The following is a 20,639-nucleotide window of genomic DNA, read 5'->3' on the forward strand; positions in this document are numbered from 1 at the left end:
AGGAAGCACAGTTCTGTTCCCACATACATGGGGTCACTGTGAATTGGATGTGATGGAAACTGGTGGTGGTGGTGGTACAGTTCTACCACTGGTTCTCAATGCTGTGGTCCCAGGATGAGCAGCATCAGCACCATCTGGGAACTTCACAACGCAAAGTCTCTGGCTCCAACCCAGATCTATTGAATTACAATCTACAGGGGTGAGGCCCACTAACGTAGGCCTTAATAAACCTTCACTCTTATTCTGAGATTTGCTAAAGTTTGAGAACCACTCCTCTAAGTAAGTGTGAGAAATGCTAGTGAAAAATACAGGTCAAAGGCAACAGGATGGTTGGATGTTTGTCTGTCAGCAGAGAAGTGTTGGACTCCTTTATAGATGAATGGAACATGCAGCTCTTCCCAACTTGAAAAGGAGAAATGAGGTGCAAAGACATAGATGGCTTGCTCTAATTAAAAAATCATTTTGTTATTCTCCTGCACATTTGCTATATTTCTGCTCCTTTAACCTGTATATTTTTTAAAAACAGGGCAAAAAATTTTTCAAATGTTTAACTGTCAGTAAATTATATCTGCATATTTTGGGAGTACATGTGTGGACTTTTTGTTTTTCTTTTTTTTTTTTTTCTTATGGTGCATTTATAAAGGGGAAAAAAAAAAAAACAGAAACGGCATGTAATAAGTCCCTATTATGTTCTCTCTCAATGAATTCTCACAATAGTTATGTGAACAGGAATTACTTTCATTTTACAGATGAGGAAATAGAAGCTCCAAGAATTTAAGTCCCTTTGCCATAAGTTACGCAACTATAATGGAGAGTAAGGATTCAAATGCACAACTTCTGGCTCCAAATCTGGCAGAAATTTAGCTCCCAATGCTGCCTCAGGAACAGACATGGGATGGAGTGTCTCCTGTGTGCTAAGGAGCCCTGCATGTCCCAGGTACTTAAGGGAGACTCAAACATGGAAACCATCCATGCATCCAGGGGTTTCCACAGGCACCCAGCAGAGCACTCTGAACATCTCCTTTTTTCCATATCTGCCTGGAAAAAGCGCTGTGGTCACAGAGAAATAAACTGGGCAAAAGACAGTTGATCAAAACAAATCAGTTTTCAAAGCAATCTTGGTTGTAAAAATAGTCAGTAGCAAAATCTAAAGCTTGAAACTAAAATTTTCTGACTTTAGATCCTAAATTCCAATTCCAGAGGTGAAAGGAAAAAAAAAAGATCAGTTACCATGGAGTCAATCCTGACTCATGGCAACCCCGTATGTCTCAGAGTAGAACTATACTCCATAGGGTTTTCAAGGCTGTAACCTTTTGGAAAACCAAATCGCCTGGACAGCAGTGGATTTGGTGTTTTTGGTTTGGAACCTTCTGGAAACAGATCGCCAGGACTTTCTTCTGAGACGCTTCTGAGTAGATTTGAACCACCAAGCTTTTGGTTATAATAGGGTGCTTAAGCACTAGCACCACCCAGGGATAAATGTTCCTTACTCTATTGAGGAAAAAAAAAAAAAAAAGAAAAAGCTAAGCATTCTTTGAAAAGATTTTTTAAAATGAACCTAACCAAACCAATGCTTTCATATGGTAGAGGCAGACCGAGGTTTGCTAGTATGTGGTTGCCATTATATTGTTATTATTTTTTTTCTAAAAAGAAAAAACTTAAGCGTGTTCCTTAATAAAATTTCCATCACATGTAATGACCTCCTTCCCATCAATCACTGTGGAGTTGCTGTAAATTGAAAGCATTCTGTTTCTATCACTGTCACTGTTACCAGGTAGGGTTCTAAATCCTCAAAGGCGGAGATACCATCTTCAACACCTTTGTTTCCTTCAGACCACAAAGCAATGCATATAATTTGCATTAATACTTCTTGAACAGTCTAATGAATTGAAAATCCATCTTTCTAAGTGTTCGGTGCCCTGGTAATGCTACCTTTATATATTTACAACTAAGTTTGTTTGTTTGCTTTCTTTAAATGAGTTGTCCTATCTACCTGTTTTGTAACAAGTACCTAAAGTATTTGTTAATATTCACAAATAATAGCCGATATTTGGGATTATCCTATTATTGTATTTACAATCCTTTGGTTGAGTGCCTGAAATTATGAAAACACAGAGTTAACATCCAAAAGTTGTAGATTACAGATTACAAATGGCAACTCCATTTCAAGGAGTGAGTGACCATTCATGAGTTTGCCCTGTCAGCTGGGCTTGATTATTAATAGACTCCCTTTCACTAGGCTACTAAGCAAAAGATTGGTGGTTTAAATCTACTCAGATTTGGAAGAAAGTCCTGGCAATTTATTTCCAAAAGGTCACAGTCATTGAAAAGCCTATGGAGTACAGCTCCACTCTGAAATACATGGGGCTGCCATGACTCAGAATCAACCTGATGGCAACTGGTTTGGATTTCTGGTTTTCACTCTCATGAGTTTTTCAGTTTGGACAATAAAGTGTACAGTCATTTTAATGAAAGGGCTCAGGCCAGATCCCAAGCCCTTATTTTTATGGTGGTGGATAATAAAGATGATGCTAAGTCTATGTTTAATGGATACGGCCAACTAATAATTTGGGAGAGAGTAAATAAATGTTTTGAGGTGCTCCTAGCAATATGCTGACGTGAGAACAATTTTCACCTTTAATTTACATCTTTATTTTAAAATGTTTGTTCTGCTTAAATCATATTTGCAGTTGGTGAATCAAGTCCTCACTCTCTCTTATCTTTAATATTCTCTACCTCTCTACCTAAGTGGTGCACCAAGTTACTCACCTTCCTAGAAATACTTAGGAATAGAGAGAGAATACTGCTTCTAAAAATCTCGATTTGGAAAGTGGTTGGAAAGGCACCATTTTATAAATCTCAGCTATCCATTGCTATTGGTTGCCTAAAACTCTTGGAGAATTTTTGATATGTATGAAGTGTTTCCAAAAAATATTATTGTTATCAATCTCATTCATTTCAATTCATTTATGGAGTGCCTATTATATAGTCCCTGGTGGTGCAAACTGTTTTCACTCAACCACCAACCTAAATGTGGCAGTTAGAACCCACCCAGTGGTGCTGCAGAAAAAAGGCCTGGCAACTTGCTTCAGTAAAAATTACAGCCAAGAAAACCCTTCAGTGCAGTTTTACTCTGTAGAATTCTGTAGTTCTACTCTTCTACCATGAGTGGGAATAGGAATCAAATGGACTTCAATGGGATTACATAGTAAGCATTGTGTTGGATGCATCAGAGTTAATTTAAAAGAAAACACACAAGAAGTATTTTCATCCCTTTTATCTAACACCTACAAGTTAGACTCTGGGCCACTATTTTTGAAGATACAGATATAGATATATATATCCTCCCCTCGCCCTCCCTTGAATGAGGAGTTAAGAGCACATGTCTTCTGATCTGTCCTGGTAGACCTTCTCTTTCTGAATGAGGAAATATACATCCTTAAATAAACCTGATCTTTGGGTTGGGCCTCACAATTTTCCCAGGCCCCACCCAGATGGAAAACACACCCCATCTGAAAATCTAGTTTCTCTATAATTCTTGGTTAAGTTTTAGAGAAATTTTATACAAGGCTATCATTTTGGTTTCTAAACACAGAAGATCGTAGCTTTATTCTGGTTGCAACTTGTTGAATCATATACAAAATTCTCAGCCTCTCTTGAAAATACAAACACTATCCACAAGCTTTTCTACACTGGCACACATCTTTTCCAGGAAATCAGAATTTGGTCCATACATGCCCTCCATACATTGTTGTGCTCCAAATCTGAGCCTAAACTGAAATCCCCATGAAGCCAATGCATGTGAAAATTGTCTTAATCTTGGGCCTGTGTTAGGAACAACTCATAATCCCAGGGTTAAGGACATGGAAGGACCAATTCTAGGCTCATGTTCTCACAGTGTTACTACAGGGAAGGTTTCTGAAGACTAACTAGTTAAATCATCATACTTTCAGATGAGGAAACTGAGACCCAGAAAGTAGAGTCATTTCCTCAGTGACTCCCCCCACAGCCCCCCCCCAAAAAAAAATCACCAGGTCTCTGGACTCAGTACAGTGTTCTTCAACACCACACTTCTTTTTTTCCCTGCTAATGTTCATTTTCTGAAATGCTTCTTGAGTTTCTGTTTTCCTACTTATCTAATGTTAAAATCATCATGTCCTGTATCCTGGAAAATCCTTGTGATATATCTCTGAATGCTTTAAACAAAATCTCTGTATTAATTAAATTCCAGAATTCAACTCAAGAAAAAGTTTTTGCTAGAAACCACTAGGTATGCAGATGACTAACTTATTAGGGAAAGTACTCAGAGGGCGCCCTCAATGCTCTTTGGACTTGGGAACAGGGGCCTTTCCAGAGGAGAAAAACCACCACCCCTCTTCTCTTAGGTCAGGTTCTCTGTCTAAAAATTCACCCCAAATGTCTGGCCTGGTATTTGTTTTGAGTTAAATAGTATTAAAGTACACTATAGGTGCTTTGGAGTTCTGGTGGCAGAGTGCCTAAGGCATCTGACTGCTAACCGGAACGCTGGCAGTTCAAATCCACGAGCCACTCCATGGAAGGAAGATTGGGCAATCTGCTTCCCTAAAGATTTACCACCCTGCAAACCCAAAGGGGGTCACTAACAGTCAGAATTGACTTGACAGCAGTGAGGTTTTTTTTTTCTTTTTTTAAATAGGTGCTTTGGATAAAGATCTCAACATCAACACAAATACACCTACGTCTAAAAACAAAACAAAAAAGACTTTCAGTAGAGTTTAAAGTAAAATTTTCAAGAGTATAAACCCAGATACACCCCAGAATTGTGAGACTTATTGCCACAACACATCTAGAGTCATCTGACTAACAGTCCAGTCTATTATTGCAGGAAGGTTATTAAAATCTATGGGCCTAAAACCATGTGAAATGTGGGTGAGGTAACAAACTTGTAAAAATTTTCACTTCTGCATTTCCTGATTTAGGAGTAATAAAGGTGGGTCTGGTATAAAACGTATTATGTTGATTAGTGAATCTGTACCTGGGGTGCTGTTGGTCTCTTGGGTGAAAGAGAAGTGGCCAAAATTTATGTCTCAGGTACTGAATATGGACACTGTCAAAATTTTGGTCAGGTCTTCAAAAAATCAGTGAAACCATTTTCCTTTTTTTGATAAATCAGGTTGTCTTGTGTCCACTTGTGTGGGCCCATAATAAATTGAAAATATGGAGTTTAATTTCTTTTGATTCAAAAATTCTTCGTTTGGGGGTATAGTTAAACAGAAACTTTGGAATCCAATCCTCCACGTCGGGATTTAAGACCCACATTCTAGGTCAAAAGACCTCTTTAAAGTGCTGAAGAGCAAAGATGTTTCTTTGAAGACTCAGATGCGCCTAACCCAAGCCCATAGGAGCTCTGGTAGCATAGTGCCTAAGGCACTTGACTGCTAACCAGAAAGCTGGCGGTTCAAACCCACCAGCCACTCCTCAGAAGGAAGGTTGGGCCTTCCTACTTCCGTAGTGATATTGCCTCGGGGAAACCCACGGAGGGCTCACTATGAGTCGGCCAACTGGATGGCAAATAACAACAACCCAAGCCCTGGTATTTTCAATTGCCTCCTATGCATGTGAAAGCTGGATAATGAATAAGGAAGACCGAAGAGTTGATACTTTTGAGATGTGGTGTTGGAGAATATTTAAAGTATCACTGACTCAGAAGAACTAACTGGAAGAAATGCAGCCAGAATGCTCCTTGGCAGCAAGAATGGCCAAACTTCACCTCACCTACTTTGGTCATGTAGTCAGAAGGGACCATTCCGTGGAGAAGGGTATCATGCTGGTAAAGTGGAGGGTTGGCAAAGAAGGGGAAGACTCTCAACGAGATGGATTGACAGAATGCTTGCAGAGTCAGGCTAAGGTGTAGCAAGGATTGTGAGGTTGGCACAGGACTGGGCAGTGTTTTCCTTCTGATGATATGGGGTCGCAATGTGCCAACTCCACCACACCTGACAACAACATTCTAGGTCATTTAAGGCACATTCTAGAATAAACATTGCCCTGATTCCATAAAACACAGTTTATGAACCAACAGACATCTGTCTGCTGGAGCACCTTAAATCAAGTACAACTCTATTTTATAAAAATAGTAAATTTTTATTCACACATACAACTACACTGACTGTCAGTATAATTAGGGTATACAATTTACGTGTAATCTAAGAGGCTCATGAAAAGGAAAAAAATGATAAAACAAGGCTTAAGGGAAGCCGCCCTTTTTAAGAGCCTGGCTAAGGAGATGCCAGGACACTGCTGCTGCACCAAACAAGTTCAGCAGCAAAAGAAGGTGGCAAGAAGTGGAAGGAAGTTTTGATGTAAAGTACCGACGGAAACACACGGCGGTGTTTGGAAGCAACCAGTAGATACTAGAAGGAAGTAGCGCCGAATAATCTAGAAAATAATAGAATGAGGATTGGAGAGGGTCAGTGTTAAACTAATGTATAGATAAATAAAGCCAAGTTCCCCTCACCCCCCAACGAATTAAGACACAAGACCGCGGAGAAAAGAAGAGTAGTATACAGCACCATTGGGGAGTGGGTGTGTGATAACAGAGACGTGTTAAGGAACATTAGGAACAGTAAAAAAGGAAGAGTTGGGGTGATGATTATTGGGTACCATTACTGGGAGGAGAGGCTTGCAAGGATAATAAAGAGGCAGAGTGTAAAGTAAGGAGTTGTGGGGGTAAAACTATGGGAAGAGGCTATGCAGACGTCAGCAGCAAAGAAAAAGGGAAGGAACAGGGTTGGGGCGTGGCCCAGAAAGGGAACGGCTCAATAACGGGCTACCGGGTGAAAAGAAGGAGGGTGGGGAAGAGCTTTGCTGGCATCTGCTCTCAAATGGCGCCTAGAGGGTTAAAAATCAGGGGCGCCTAGAATAGGAAGAACTCGGTTTCCAGGGTAACGGCTCACAGTTCCGGCAGCGCAGGCTCGTACCATTGCGCGGGCGCGCGCGGGGGGAGCAAGAAAGGGAGGAGGGGACACACGAAGGAACAGTCGAGTACAGGGGTACATCCTGGACTCTACCAAACGCACGGCCCGCCTGCTCGCCCTGGGGTCTGCGGCGTCTGCGGCGTCCTCGGTGCTGGGGCCGGCAGCTCCTAACTGCCCACGGTCGACGGGGGGAAAAGGAACGTGCGCCCGGTGACCCAGATTGGCCTCCTGGTCCCCCCGCTTCGGCAGCGGAGTGCGGGCGGCCCGGGGCTGGGAGGTTTGAAAAGCGGGCGAGAGACAAAGGCAGCAGGAAGCCTTCTCGGAGCCCGGTGCGCCCAGCCCCCGGGCCCTCCTCGCCGGCCCGCGGAGCTGCAACAGCAGCCGGAGGCGGCAGCGGCAGGAGACAGAGGATGCAGCAGGGGGCGTGGGAGCGGCGACCGCGGAGCGGGCGGCGCAGCGCGGCCCGAACGCTACGTGGTTAGACCGAAGGCAGCGGCGACGGGCCAGGTCAGGATCTGGGAGTGAGCGAGGGCGCCTTCCCCGCCCGGGATGTGAGGACTGAGCGGAGCCCGGGGCGGGGGGAGGGAAGGGAAGGGAGGCGTAGCCGGCAGGAAGGAAGGACGGACCGACCAGGAGGAGGAGCGGCAGCGGCGGCCGGAGCCGGAAGGCGGGGAGGGGCCGTCCGTTGGGCCCGAGGCGGCGGTGGCAGCCGAGGCGAACCACACTCGTCGCCTCCCCGGGGCAGGAGTGGCGGGGCCCGCGCCTCCTCCCCCCAGAGCCGCGGAGGGGGGAGGAGGAAGATGGAGACCCACATCTCATGCTTGTTCCCGGAGCTGCTGGCCATGATCTTCGGCTACCTGGACGTCCGGGACAAGGGGCGCGCGGCGCAGGTGTGCACGGCCTGGCGGGACGCCGCCTACCACAAGTCGGTGTGGCGGGGGGTGGAGGCCAAGCTGCACCTGCGCCGGGCCAACCCGTCGCTGTTCCCCAGCCTGCAGGCCCGGGGCATCCGCCGGGTGCAGATCCTAAGTCTCCGCCGCAGTCTCAGCTACGTGATTCAGGGCATGGCTAACATTGAGAGTCTAAACCTAAGCGGCTGTTACAACCTCACCGACAACGGGTTGGGCCACGCGTTTGTGCAGGAGATCGGCTCCCTGCGCGCCCTCAACCTGAGCCTCTGCAAGCAGATCACCGACAGCAGCCTGGGTCGCATAGCTCAGTACCTCAAGGGCCTGGAGGTACTGGAGCTGGGGGGTTGCAGTAACATCACCAACACCGGCCTCCTGCTCATCGCCTGGGGCCTGCAGCGCCTCAAGAGTCTTAACCTCCGCAGCTGCCGCCACCTCTCGGATGTGGGAATTGGGCATCTCGCCGGCATGACGCGCAGCGCGGCCGAGGGCTGCCTGGGCCTGGAGCAGCTCACACTGCAGGACTGCCAGAAGCTCACTGATCTTTCTCTAAAGCACATCTCCCGAGGGCTGACGGGCCTGAGGCTCCTCAATCTCAGCTTCTGCGGGGGTATCTCAGACGCCGGCCTTCTGCACCTGTCGCACATGGGCAGCCTACGCAGCCTTAACCTGCGTTCCTGTGATAACATCAGTGACACAGGCATTATGCATCTAGCCATGGGCAGTCTGCGCCTCTCGGGGTTGGATGTGTCGTTCTGTGACAAGGTAGGGGATCAGAGTCTGGCCTACATAGCTCAGGGGCTGGACGGCCTCAAGTCCCTTTCCCTCTGCTCCTGCCACATCAGTGATGATGGCATCAACCGCATGGTGCGACAGATGCATGGGCTGCGCACGCTCAACATCGGGCAGTGTGTGCGCATCACAGACAAGGGCCTGGAGCTGATTGCTGAGCACCTGAGCCAGCTTACTGGTATCGACCTGTATGGCTGTACCCGAATCACCAAGCGTGGCCTGGAGCGCATCACGCAGCTGCCCTGCCTCAAGGTACTCAACCTGGGACTCTGGCAGATGACGGACAGTGAGAAGGTCAGGTGAGGGAGGCAGCACCCGCTCCCCTTGTCCCTCCCTGTTCATCCTCCCTTCACCACCACCGTCCCCACACACTCCACACGCACACCTATACATACATCATTGCAGTGGCTGAAAGGAGGCAGTGATACAGCCTCAGGCGCATTTTCTTCCACACCCCTCCCCACCGCCCATTCTCCTCCTTGCCTCTGGGGATGGAAACTGACCTAACCCCTCCATTCCTCTGTTATCCCTACCCTACTCCCCTCTCCTTTTCCCAGGGGATGGAGAGATGGATTCAGCTACTTACCCACCCACTCCTCTCGGCAGGGGGATGGAAGACTGATTGAGCTACTTCCCCACTGCGTTGCATTTGGAAATGAGGGGTGGGAGGGAGTGACTAGTCCTTTCAACCCTGGGGAGTTGAGGGAAATGTCTGCCTTCACTTAAGCTTTTATTTGAATACTGTGATCTGGTTTTTATTTTGAAGTGTATAAAAAGCAAACCCAACTACAACAGCCTTTTCACCCTTCTTCCACTTCTGTAACTAATCCCAGTCTCTTCTCATCACTTCTCCTTTTACAGTACTCTGGTATTCATGCTCATTTCTTTTTCTTTTTGTTTTTTTAAAGAAATTTGAAATCACGATTCTTTTTTAACTACCATTTTTTCTGCTGAATATATTCTATATTATATATATATAAATTATATATATATATATATATTATATATATATGTCTGGCTACCTCGTTTTAGTTTAATTTTTTCTCTGAAGCCCTGGAATTCTACAAGAGAGATTTTGAGACTGAAACATTTTTGTGCCTAGACTGGAAAGATGCCCATTGGGTTTGTACGTCTTTTTTTTGTTTTGTTTTGGCTTCCCAACCCCCATCCATCTAGTGTGTCCCCACTTGCACATTCTGGCTATAATTTTCTTTTTCTCCTTATCCATTGGGATTTGAGGGCCCAATGGTGTTTCTATATCTCAACTTAATTTATAGCACAAATGTGTGGGAGAAATGAGAGAGGAACTGTTTTTTTGTTTGTTTGAGATGCGGATTGTGTCTTGAAAATGATTATTATATATGCAAATTCTGCCCTTCCCTCACCCTTTTCCAAGTTTCCCCATAAGAAGGTCACACAGTGAGGCTTCCTGTTGGAAGTTGAGGAGCAGAGCTGGCCTGCAGAGCCCCTGGGGTTGCAATGTGAAGGGGAGGAGACTGAAATTCATGTCTTATCTCTGTTCTGTTAATAAAATGGAGTTTGTGGGTTTTAAAACATTGTTTCTAAATGGAGGAATAGATGATTTTCTTTATTTTGGTGGGGGTTGGGACTTTGTGGCTTTAAAAAAATATCAATTTTGAGTGGATGTATATTTTTGTTGGTTTTTTTTTTTTTTTTTTTTTTTTTAGAATTCTCCATAGCAACATGAGAGACCATGGAGTTTAAGAAACCCAGAGACCTTTATCAATTAATTGTACTGTTTGTGAATTTGTATAAATAATAACAAAGATCCTCTTAAAACGTTTATATTCTTACAGTAAAAGGTTAAACTGATATTTATATAATAAAAGAGGAAATATGAAGTATGTTTTTGAAAAAAAAAAAAAGATAACAGAAAACCTTGTATCTGTCGATTATTTTTAAGGCATTGTGTGTTTGGGTACATGCCAAACTCTGAGATGCTGCTTGTGTGTTCTGAAGCAAAAGGAAATAAGATGTAGATTGGTGCATCCTGTGTGTTGCGAGTAAGTTCACAGTTAAAAGTTTATTCTGTGTAAGGTTTAATACATCTAATTCCTTTTTTTCATAGAAATGTAATTAGACTTGAGGGTCATATGACTTTTGGTTTTAAACTGTCAACGACATAGAAATTTAAAGAAATTGAACAAAGTGAAACTTAAAAAAAAAAAACACACAGATTTTAAGAGTCACATTTGCCCTCAGGGTAGCCAGCTAGTTTTTCTTTGAGTGGAAATCTAGAGGAAATGTTGAAAAGAGTTGAGTCATGAGAAGTGGAAGTGGGGGAAAAAATACGGGTTTCCCCAGCCCTAGAGTGGGTGTGGGGAGGATGTGAAGGGTGGAGGGAACTAAAGCCATTGTTCAGAAGAGTTAAAAGAGCGCAGGCCTTGTTGGCTGGCCACTCAGTCATGCATACTGAATCTCACAGTGTGAGTGAGGGTCCCCGTGGAAGGGAGGAGGGTGGCTCAGCCCTCTTTTTAACATTCCCCTCCAGCCCTGGCTGTACTTAAGCACTTTACTGGGGGATGGGGAGGTTGGCCAGGAGTCCTTGCACATTTGCATTTTAAGCACTTCCAATGCGGAGGCTGGCCACTGGCTCCCCTCTGTTGAGGGTTCTTAGACTGCATTTGGGGCAGATTAGTGAATAGCAGCAGCTCTAGTAAAGCGTCTCCTTTGGTAGACAGTAACTAAATAATCTGACACCATGTGGTTGTGCTGTGGAAACTTTACTAAAGAGTATAAATGCTGTAACAGTAATTCATATTCCTGGTTTCACCTAGGTCTGTCTCTTGTTTCTGAGATGAGTTTTTTGTTTTTTTTTTTTAAATACTGATCCCAGCAAGAGATGGTAAGAGTAGTATAAAAATTTTCCTGGATCAGCCCCTCTTTCCAGGAAGAGGACGAGAGCCCAGGGTTCTCTTGGGATAAGGTTGTTTTGTAAAATTTCCAAGCTTTTCTGCTCGAGCATATCACAAAAGCTGCGTTATTCCTATTTGGAGAGCCATCACAATTGGCTCTAATTGAGCCTGACGCTAGATCCATCTTCCTTTTCTTCGGCAAAGGTGCAGATCTCTTTCTTCCCACTTCGGTTACAATGCTTATTGCCCGGAACAAAAAAGAAGAAAATTACGTGTGAGCGCTAGTAAGAAGTAGGCAGTCTGGATTCGGTTCAGCTTCCCAACTTAGCCTTTGACACTACACACATGAAGGTTACATAGCCTACAGGTTCTTAGCCTATTTTTCTTCCAAGAGATGTCATGGCTGTAGAGATTTCAAATAGTTGATAAAAATTTGAGCTCCTCCTAAGTCAGGCTCTTGCTCACATTCTTCATTTTAGTACACAAAATAAACCTACCAGCCATCACCCAAAGAGCTTTCTGCTTTTTTGTTTGGCTTTTTATTTTAACAGTTAAATACAAGCCTGACTAAAGTTGGTAAATTAATGTCTGAAAGTTAACATCATGGGTCTGTTGTCCTTACCCTGAGCGGGACTTAGGAATAATGTCTGATGCTTCTCTAGAAAACAGGAATAAACTTCTCACTTAACTTAGTCAACGCCAGTAGCTCATCTCTCAGTCTTTTTGGGTGGAAGCAAATGAACATTATTGAGAATCTGTGATTGATTTGCATGATATTCTGTAAATGTATCTGTTTCATCCTCAAAGCAACCTACTGAAACAGGTACTCCCCCCCCCCTTTTTTTTAACAGATAAGGCACAATACTTGCCTAAAATCACCCAACCTGTCAGGGAGGGAGCCGGGGCTGATTCTGAAGTCAAGCTCTATTCTGCTCTTTGAGGTTTAGTTACTGACCACACTTTGGTTTCCTGTAAGATGACCCTCACAGAAATGAATGGTAGCTGTGTGAACCCAGTATCCACAGGGCACTACTTCAGAGGGAGTTAAGGGTGGGTTCTTGGTTATGAAAGATTGATTGCCACATTATCTTTCTGTTCTTTTAGATAATGTGGCAATCAGAAATCCTTTTAAAGAACAAAAGCACTAAAGGCAAGTGAATTGATACATACTGCCTGGGTTGTGCAAAAGTTAACAAGGCACTTCAGAGAAGTTTTTAAAAGAAAAAAAAATCTGGTTCAGGTATTTGCTGAAACTTAAAGAACTAAAAAACAAAAACAAAACTTTGTCTAAGTCTTAACATCCAGAGGTATACACTTCATCTAGAAGCTGTTTAGGTAGAAGTAAATAAAGGGCTTCGCGTATTTTTCTTAAGTCTTATTAGGCAGTAGTCCTTTAATGTTTGCGTGGAAAAGATTAATTGTGGGGTTCAGTCTGTTTCTGCAGCACCCTAAAGAGCCATAATAGGCTAAGAGTGCTTCGTTGTTGCATAATCCTCCCTGGTATGGACTCCTTCCTGCTGAATTCCTTGGTCCTAACTTGGGCGGGGAAGGGAGCCATTCAATTATTCCACGTTTGTCAACAGTGACAAGGATGCTTGCCTATTACATTTACTAAAACTAAAAGCCAGGCCCAGTACGTCCTTAAATAGGTAAGAAAACTCAAGCTGGTCACACTCTTTTCATGATTCAAATCCACAACAACAAAGGTTTGACAAAGTAGGATTTCCTTTTATTCTGGTTTCGTTTTAAAGGTAAGAACTTTCTCTTAAAGGACATATGATCTGAGGACGGGGAACTGAAGCATGACCTCTCACCCAAATCCTGGTGCTCCCCTGCCGTGACTCCCAGGTAGATGCTGGTCTTGGAATTTGAGCACAACCTTCCACATTTGACTTAGAGAATTTGAACTCAAATTTTCAAAGGGTGAAAGAATAGTGGCCCCCAGGGACCACTGTGTTCCCAAAGAAAAAGAATCTCTTGATTAAAAGATCAGATTTGTAAAACAAAACCAAGACGTCATGTGGTTTCTGACAACTGTCTTCCTATTCCGATGAAAGGGAAAGCCTCTGGGCTCTGATCTTCACTGTCTGCCTGTAGAAAGTCATCTAGTGGTCCCTTCTCTCGGTTATCTTTCTCTTCCCAGCATCAGACTTCACCCCTTTAAAAGTTAATTCTAGCCCTCTAGTAGAGGGTGAGACCTAAATTTTGTGCCACTATGAACCCCTGGGGAGTCAGGGGGGTGGCGCTTTTTGATGAAATAATGTGGCTCATGGATAAATACAGGATTAAAACCTAAGCCTTTGATTGGACTGAATATCTCATTTTTGTCAACATAATTAGATAGCGAGGTAAATTTTTTTAAAAATTGCCTTAATACTAATGAGATACTCATCTTTGTATGGTATTAGTTATTACTAATTAAAATTTATCAAAGGTAAGTGCATAGTTGGAATAAGAGCAGAACTTGAATGGAAAAGAGGTATTTCTAGACAATTGGTAAATTTAAATGTCCACAAATGATCAGTTTCAGTGTTTTTTCTCTTTTCCAGGGATTGCTCTGATTTTGCCTGGTGGAGTTGCCTTTACCAGCCCAGAACATTTGGTACTTTGTAATACCAAGTCTTCCAGTTAAGGTGCAAGACAGTAAGATTGAGATCTTAACTCTGCAGCACTAGAACAGGGTGTGTTAACCATCCCAAATAAAACAAAATAGAAGTGGAATTCCTTGGCCTGGTATTTGTTAACCTGGATATGCTTACACATCTTTAAAAAGAAGACTTACTTTAGTTACCATTTTCTTACTACTTTCCTGCATTAGTTGCTCGGGACAAATGTCACATAGCCTTGTAAGTTTGCATTTATTTGTGATAGTGGAAAGTAGTGAGTCTCAATTTGCAAAGGGATGAAAAATAAGGTCTTCTGGAGCTAGTGGCAAAGAAACCCAGGTAAGATAACGTCAGGAACAGGAATGTGATCTGCTGAAATAATTTAGTAACAGAAGAGTGTTTCGTTTCTCTCCCTCAAAAGTTTTGTTTCCCCTGTTCTGGAAGAAGGGGCTCTGGTGGCATGGTGCCTAAGGCACTTGACTGCTATCCAGAACGCTGGCAGTTCAAACCCATTAGCCACTCCTTGGAAAGAAGACTGGGCGATCTACTTCCCTAAAGATAACGCCTTGGAAACCCAAGGAGGGGTCGCTATGAGCCGGGATGGACTAGAAAGTAGTGAGTTTGGTTTTGAGGTTTTTTTTATTCCAGAAGATACTGTACATTTAATTTTATGAAAGAGGAAAGACAAGGTTGAAAAGGTTTTGCCTTTTCAACCAAACTCGGTGCCGTCGAGTCAGATCCGACTTATAATGACCCCTCCTTGGGTTTCCAAGCAGGTATCGCTATGGAAGTAGATTGCCCAACCTTCCTTCTGAGGAGTGGCTGGTTTTGCCTACACACTGCCGTCGAGTTGGATCTGACTTATAGCAACCCCTTTTCCTTGGGTTTCCAAGGCAGTAGCTCTAGAGAAGTAGATCACCCAGTCTTCCTTCTGAGGAGTGGCTGGTGGGTTTGAACCACTAGCCTTCTGGTTAGCAGTCAGTTTTGCCTGATAACAAAAACCAAAACCAAATTCACTGCTGTCAAGTCATTTTTGACTAATAGCGACCTCTCCTTGGGTTGCTGAGGCCATATTTCGGTAATCTTGGTAGATTGCCCAATCTTCATTCTGAGTGCCTAAGTGATAAGGGAATTGAATATCAGAACCAAGGGTGCTCTAGACCTTAAGGACCATATTAGAGGGTAATCAACACACAGCACTTTGATCTTTCCCTGAGAGACTGTAAAGCACCACCAGGACTCCTCTCTTCTTCAGAAAGGTGGAGTTAAAAAAAATTTGCTGAAAGTTACTTAGTGGTCATTAAATTATGCAAATGTTCTTAGATAAGTTCTGCAAGCATCATCATTTATACTGTTACGCTGAAAAAGCAATGCAAGTTGACAGATAGGCTTTGAGAGACTGAAGTAGTGTCAGATCTGTCGCCTGTTGTCATCAGAGGACTTGAGCTACTTTCAAAAACACCTTTGCACAAATAGTGATGTGAAGTACAAATGCTGGAAGTCTACGCTCATGATAGGCCTCAAAGCTAAGAACTTACACACACCTACCACACTATGTATACCTGTCACACAACTCTGCAAAACTCCTTTCATAAAGTAGAATCAGGTTGTTAAGAACACTAGCTGTTTTCATTCAAGGGTAAAAAGGCTTGACTTCACAGATGTTTTAGTTACAAATCCCTCTTGGCCAGGAAGAGTAAAAGGGTCTAATTTGTTAATACCAGGCACCCTCTTATGTTTATTAGTTCTCAGTTTATGTAATCTACACTCCAGAAGGATCAGGCCCAGCACACAGCTGTCTGTCAATAATTACTACGCATATTGGGGAATCTAAGATAACTGGGATTGGACTGTGGGAACATAGTTCTTTGAGACAGATTAATTTTTCATAAATAGAGTGAGATTAACTCAGTATAGCTGGGAAAGCATTGTTTTCCTCAGCTAAAAAGAATGAGAAAAATAACTATAAACATCCATAATATTTCTCTTTAGAAAATCTAGAATTATTTATGTGCACATTTGTAGGAATAGCTGTTTTCCAGCCCAGGGCAAGGCTTTGTGAGAGGCAGGGAGGAGCCAAAAATACTAGTCCTGTTATTGCTCAGCATCTTTGGAAAAATCACTGAGGCTAAAAGTGGACATAAGGTGAAATAAAGGAGGAACCACAACAGCTAAACCCCTCAAATTCGTAATGTTATTAGAAGACAACCTAGTTCCACTTTTCTCATGTTTTAAACCTTAACTTCATAGCTCAATACCCATTGCTGTGAACTACCAAAAAAAAAAAGTAATAGCCAGTAGGTATGCCTTAAGCAAACAGTATGAAAGTTCAGCTAAATTAAAGTGACAGTTTGTAACACTTGTAGTTCATTTTAAATGCACAAAATTGAGACAAAGTTAGGAATGTGGAAGAACTACCTAGCTCAGTTCTGTGGCCCCCTGAACTTTACCAGGCTCGTGGCTTGCAGCTGTAGGAGTGGAGGTGCTCTTCATATTTTCCAAGCCCGGCATAGATGGGAGGCTTCTTCAGCCCTAGCTGATAGCTGACGCCTGTGCACTTGAGACAGATGCCCTGCTATTGTGCTCAGAGTCAAATGGTGACAAGCAGAGCCGTATGACCGAAAGGCAGACAGCTGGCCTATCTTTTTCTCACACACAAGAGCCTTAATTTTCAGTGGAATCACATGAGGAGCTGCAGAAACTCACTAGAGCAAATACTACACAAGATTTAGCAGCTTCACTGCTTGCTTTAGAAATAAATGTATATGTGTGGGTTTCACTGTTATTCATAAGGTTTTCCAGTAATACATCAGTGTTTCACTGCTATTCATAAGGTTTTCAAGGAGCTCTGTTGGCATAGTGCCTAAGGCATTTGACTGTAAACAGAAGGTTGGTGGTTCAAATCCACCAGCCACTCCATGAAAGGAAGACTGGGCAATCTACTTCCATAAAGATCCTCAGAAACCCAAAGAGGGTCGCTATGAGTTATAATCGACTCGATGGCAGTGAGTTTGGTTTTGTTTGGTCATAAGGTTTTCAGTGGCCATTTTTTTCAGAAGTGGATGGCCCCATCCTCCTTTCCAATCTATCTTAGTCTGGAAGCTCTGCTGAAATCTGTCCACCAAGGGTGACCCTACTGGTACTTAAAATACCAATGGCATAGCTTCCAGCCTCACTGCAACACGCTGGTCACCACACTACGATGGATCTGACAAACGAATGGTGGAATGCTTCTTAGAAGCAAGAATGGCCAGACTTTGTCTCACCTACTTTGGTCATGTCAGAAGAGACCAATTCTGGGAGAAAGATCTCATGCTTGGTAAAGTGGAGGGTCGGGAAAAGGTGAAGACCCTCAACAATATGGATTGACACGGTGGCTGCAATGATGGGCCCAAGCATAGCAAGGATTGTGAGGATGGTACACGACCAGGCAGTGTTTCCTTATGCCGTACATAGGGTTGCTGTAACTCAGAGCCAACGTGATGGCACCTAACATGTCAGAAGGTAGACGCCAAGGTCTACATACTATTGAAAGGCAGGAGTAGAAAATAGTTATTGTCTCCTTCTGGATTGTTCCTTAACCCTCTCTATTACCCCCCTCTCCCCACAAAAAAAGAAAACTCCCACCCATTCATATATGATTTACCCTCCCTGCTGTCATGCAGATACTCTCTGTAGGATTTAATCCAAACCAGTATCAGCGGTAGCTAGGAATACAAACTTGTGTTTTTCTTCACTGTAAGTTTATGGAAATTACTTTAAGATCCAATAAGAGGCAGCAAAATTAGAGCTTAATGCAAAGTTCTACATATTCTTCAATGCGTGAGATGGAAAGATGAAATTTATCCCCAAAATCTGCCAGTTCTATGTTTTGTCAGCAGGTGGCAGCATTGTCTGTGAGTTGGAGGCTACAGGCAGTCCCAGGTTACGGAGATCCATTCCTAACTGTCTTTAAATTGAATTTGTAGGTCTGTGGGAACAGGTGCATATAATTATTTAGCCTTACTTCAGTGCCTAAGACATTTGGCTGCTAACCAGAAGGTTGGCGGTTCAAACCCACCAGCCACTCTGCAGAAAGAAGATGGGCAATCTACTTCCGTAAAGATTACCGCCTCAGAAACCCAATGGGGGCACTATGAGTCAGACGACTGGATAGTAGTGAGTTTTGTTTTTTATTTCAGTGCAAGAGGTCTGGAGGCTCTTCCATGGTTTAAAAGCTGCACATGCAGAAAGTGAAGATGATTGTGATCAAGAATTTAAGTAGGAGTTGTTTCAAAGTGAGGGCAAATTATGTAAATTAAAGGGCAAGCATGAGTTGTCTGTAAGTCAGTGACCTTGGGACTTCCTGTATTTCCAATCAGAACCACCCAACCTCCTCCCATCTAACAAATCCCTTTCTGTACCTACCTACCCCACCTCCCAATGGTCCTCTCTCTTGAAAGAATTTCCCCAGGATGTAAGAGTTGACAAGAGAGGAATTTCACCAATTCCTCTCATTGCTGAATAGATTACATTAAAATTTAAAATAACAGTGAAGGAGTTATGCACAGGAGCCCAGGTGCTGAGCATTTTGTTTTTGGAGCAAAGTAACAGATGTGGCCTCTGACAAAGATTACTTGATTTAGCTAGCAGCTCTCTGCTTTTGGCGTCTGCAAGAATCAGACATCAACCTCTTACTCTTTAAGGCCATCTCATACTTACAAATCCTGTTAGATAGCCATACTTGGGAAGTTTGGGAGAACAAATGGGGAAAAACTGTAGTCATCCATGGAGATACCAATTTTAACAAAATCAACTTGAGCAAAAGAAAAAGAGCTAGTGGTTTTTATTTTAAAAACAATTAAGCATATTGCCTGTCATGAAAAATTCTAAAGAACCTTCGAGGAAAACAAACTTTTTTTTTTTTTTTTAATTTTTGGGAGTATCTTTTTATTTTTTTTAATTACTAATAGGAGTGTCTTTATTACCCAAATAAAAGGGATCATCATAAAATCTAAAGGAGTCTATGAAACTGGAAAAAAGAAACCTGATAAAGAAGTGAGGTTGCCTGCATGCCCTAAATTTCTCCAGTGTAAAACAGATGTACGGATAGGGAGCAGAAACTAAAACAAAGACAAGACACCTTCTGAGTGAACTTGCAGATTTCATAAAATGTCACAATAAAGGTACAGGCTGGAAGGGAGGGAGAATTTTGCCTTCTCGGCTCTGGATATCTGGCCTCAGGAAATCAAAGCATGGATCCGAGGGCAGTTGGTGCAGATGTGGAATGAGAAGGTGGAAGATGGATGCCTCCTGTGGATATTTCCACCAAGCACTTGCTGGACCAGTCACAGTTTATTAGCTCAGTAGGGATCATTTCTGGTTAGAGAATGAAAGAAAAGGGAAAAGCTTCTGGAACTCAGGGTCTAGGCATGAAGCAAATTACTATTCGTGGAACCATTCATGAAGGTTTTACAGGAGCAAAAAAATCTCCCTGGGCAACCTTACAGAAACCATTGCTGAAATATGCCATTGTTAGTGACCAACTATACTGAATGATGATAAATTCAGGAAAAACAACCCAATCCCCCCCACCCCAAAAAAAAGAGGTTGTAGAGGAAAGAAATAAAGAACATGTATCATTCTACACAAAGCCAGGGAGGGAGGAGAAAACAGGTCAGACTGAGTCAGAATACAGATAAGTGTGACATGCAATTAAGTGAGGGTAAGTATAAACTTTAACAACTAGCAATTCCTAAAGTTGGTCCTTAAGAGGGGTTAGGAGGGTTGCTCTTTGATTTGCAGCCTCTAAGAACAGCATTCCTGGGCTGGCCTATGTTTTCAGTAAGTAGGTTCTCTTTGGCGGTTTGAATTTTGACTTGAGACAAAAATTCCAACTAAGTGGGCCACCAGGCTGGCCTGATAATGAACTGGTGACTCAGTAGATCTCTGTAAGGCAACAGCCACTACAAGCTTAAAAATGTCCACCGGAACTCCCGGAAAATGTCTTACTCAAAGAAATGGAGCCGCTACCATGGCCTGAACTTACGGAGCCGCCACTGACTCACAAGCTCACAGCAGCCAGGAGGGAGGGATGGTATGTTTTTTTCACAATCCCACGTTTATAGGGAAATACAAGCTACAACAACAGGCATATGTGGGGAGAAATAGAAGTGTTTCCAGTGCAGGCTGACTGTGCAGCATTCCTTACAGCTTTGCAGGCACCAGCTGCCTCTGGCAGCTCGAATATTCTCCATCAACCCCACATGACTGACTCCTATGTTCCATTTTGGTGGAGAAGGTATAGCTTCCAGCTCTATTAATTCCAAGTCAGACATTTCTATTTCAGGTAACTTGTCCCTAACCCTCACCCTAGAGGGCTCCCATTGTTCAGCTTCCAAATCCACACAGCCGGAATACTTATTTCCAGACTGGACATCCATTGCTGCTGCTTTAGCCAACCTTCTTCTGCACTCCTACCCACTCCTCCTACCTCACCTCCAAAATATGAAGGTTTCCATA

The 20,639-nt window shown here is 43.2% G+C and overlaps 1 protein-coding gene across 1 annotated transcript; it reads left to right on the top strand.

The window, feature by feature from the left end:
• The first annotated feature begins 7,756 nt into the window (after positions 1–7,756).
• On the top strand, positions 7,757–14,145 carry FBXL14 (F-box and leucine rich repeat protein 14). The gene is made up of 2 exons (XM_007937034.2): positions 7,757–8,955; positions 14,082–14,145. Exons 1-2 carry the CDS (start codon positions 7,757–7,759, stop codon positions 14,143–14,145), a joined length of 1,263 nt encoding a protein of 420 aa, XP_007935225.2.
• The last annotated feature ends 6,494 nt before the right edge of the window (positions 14,146–20,639 follow it).

This window comes from Orycteropus afer, unplaced genomic scaffold (genome assembly GCF_000298275.1).
Source record: "Orycteropus afer afer isolate SDZICR_OR568_19922 unplaced genomic scaffold, OryAfe1.0 scaffold00040, whole genome shotgun sequence".
Classification (NCBI taxonomy): Eukaryota; Metazoa; Chordata; class Mammalia; order Tubulidentata; family Orycteropodidae; genus Orycteropus; species Orycteropus afer.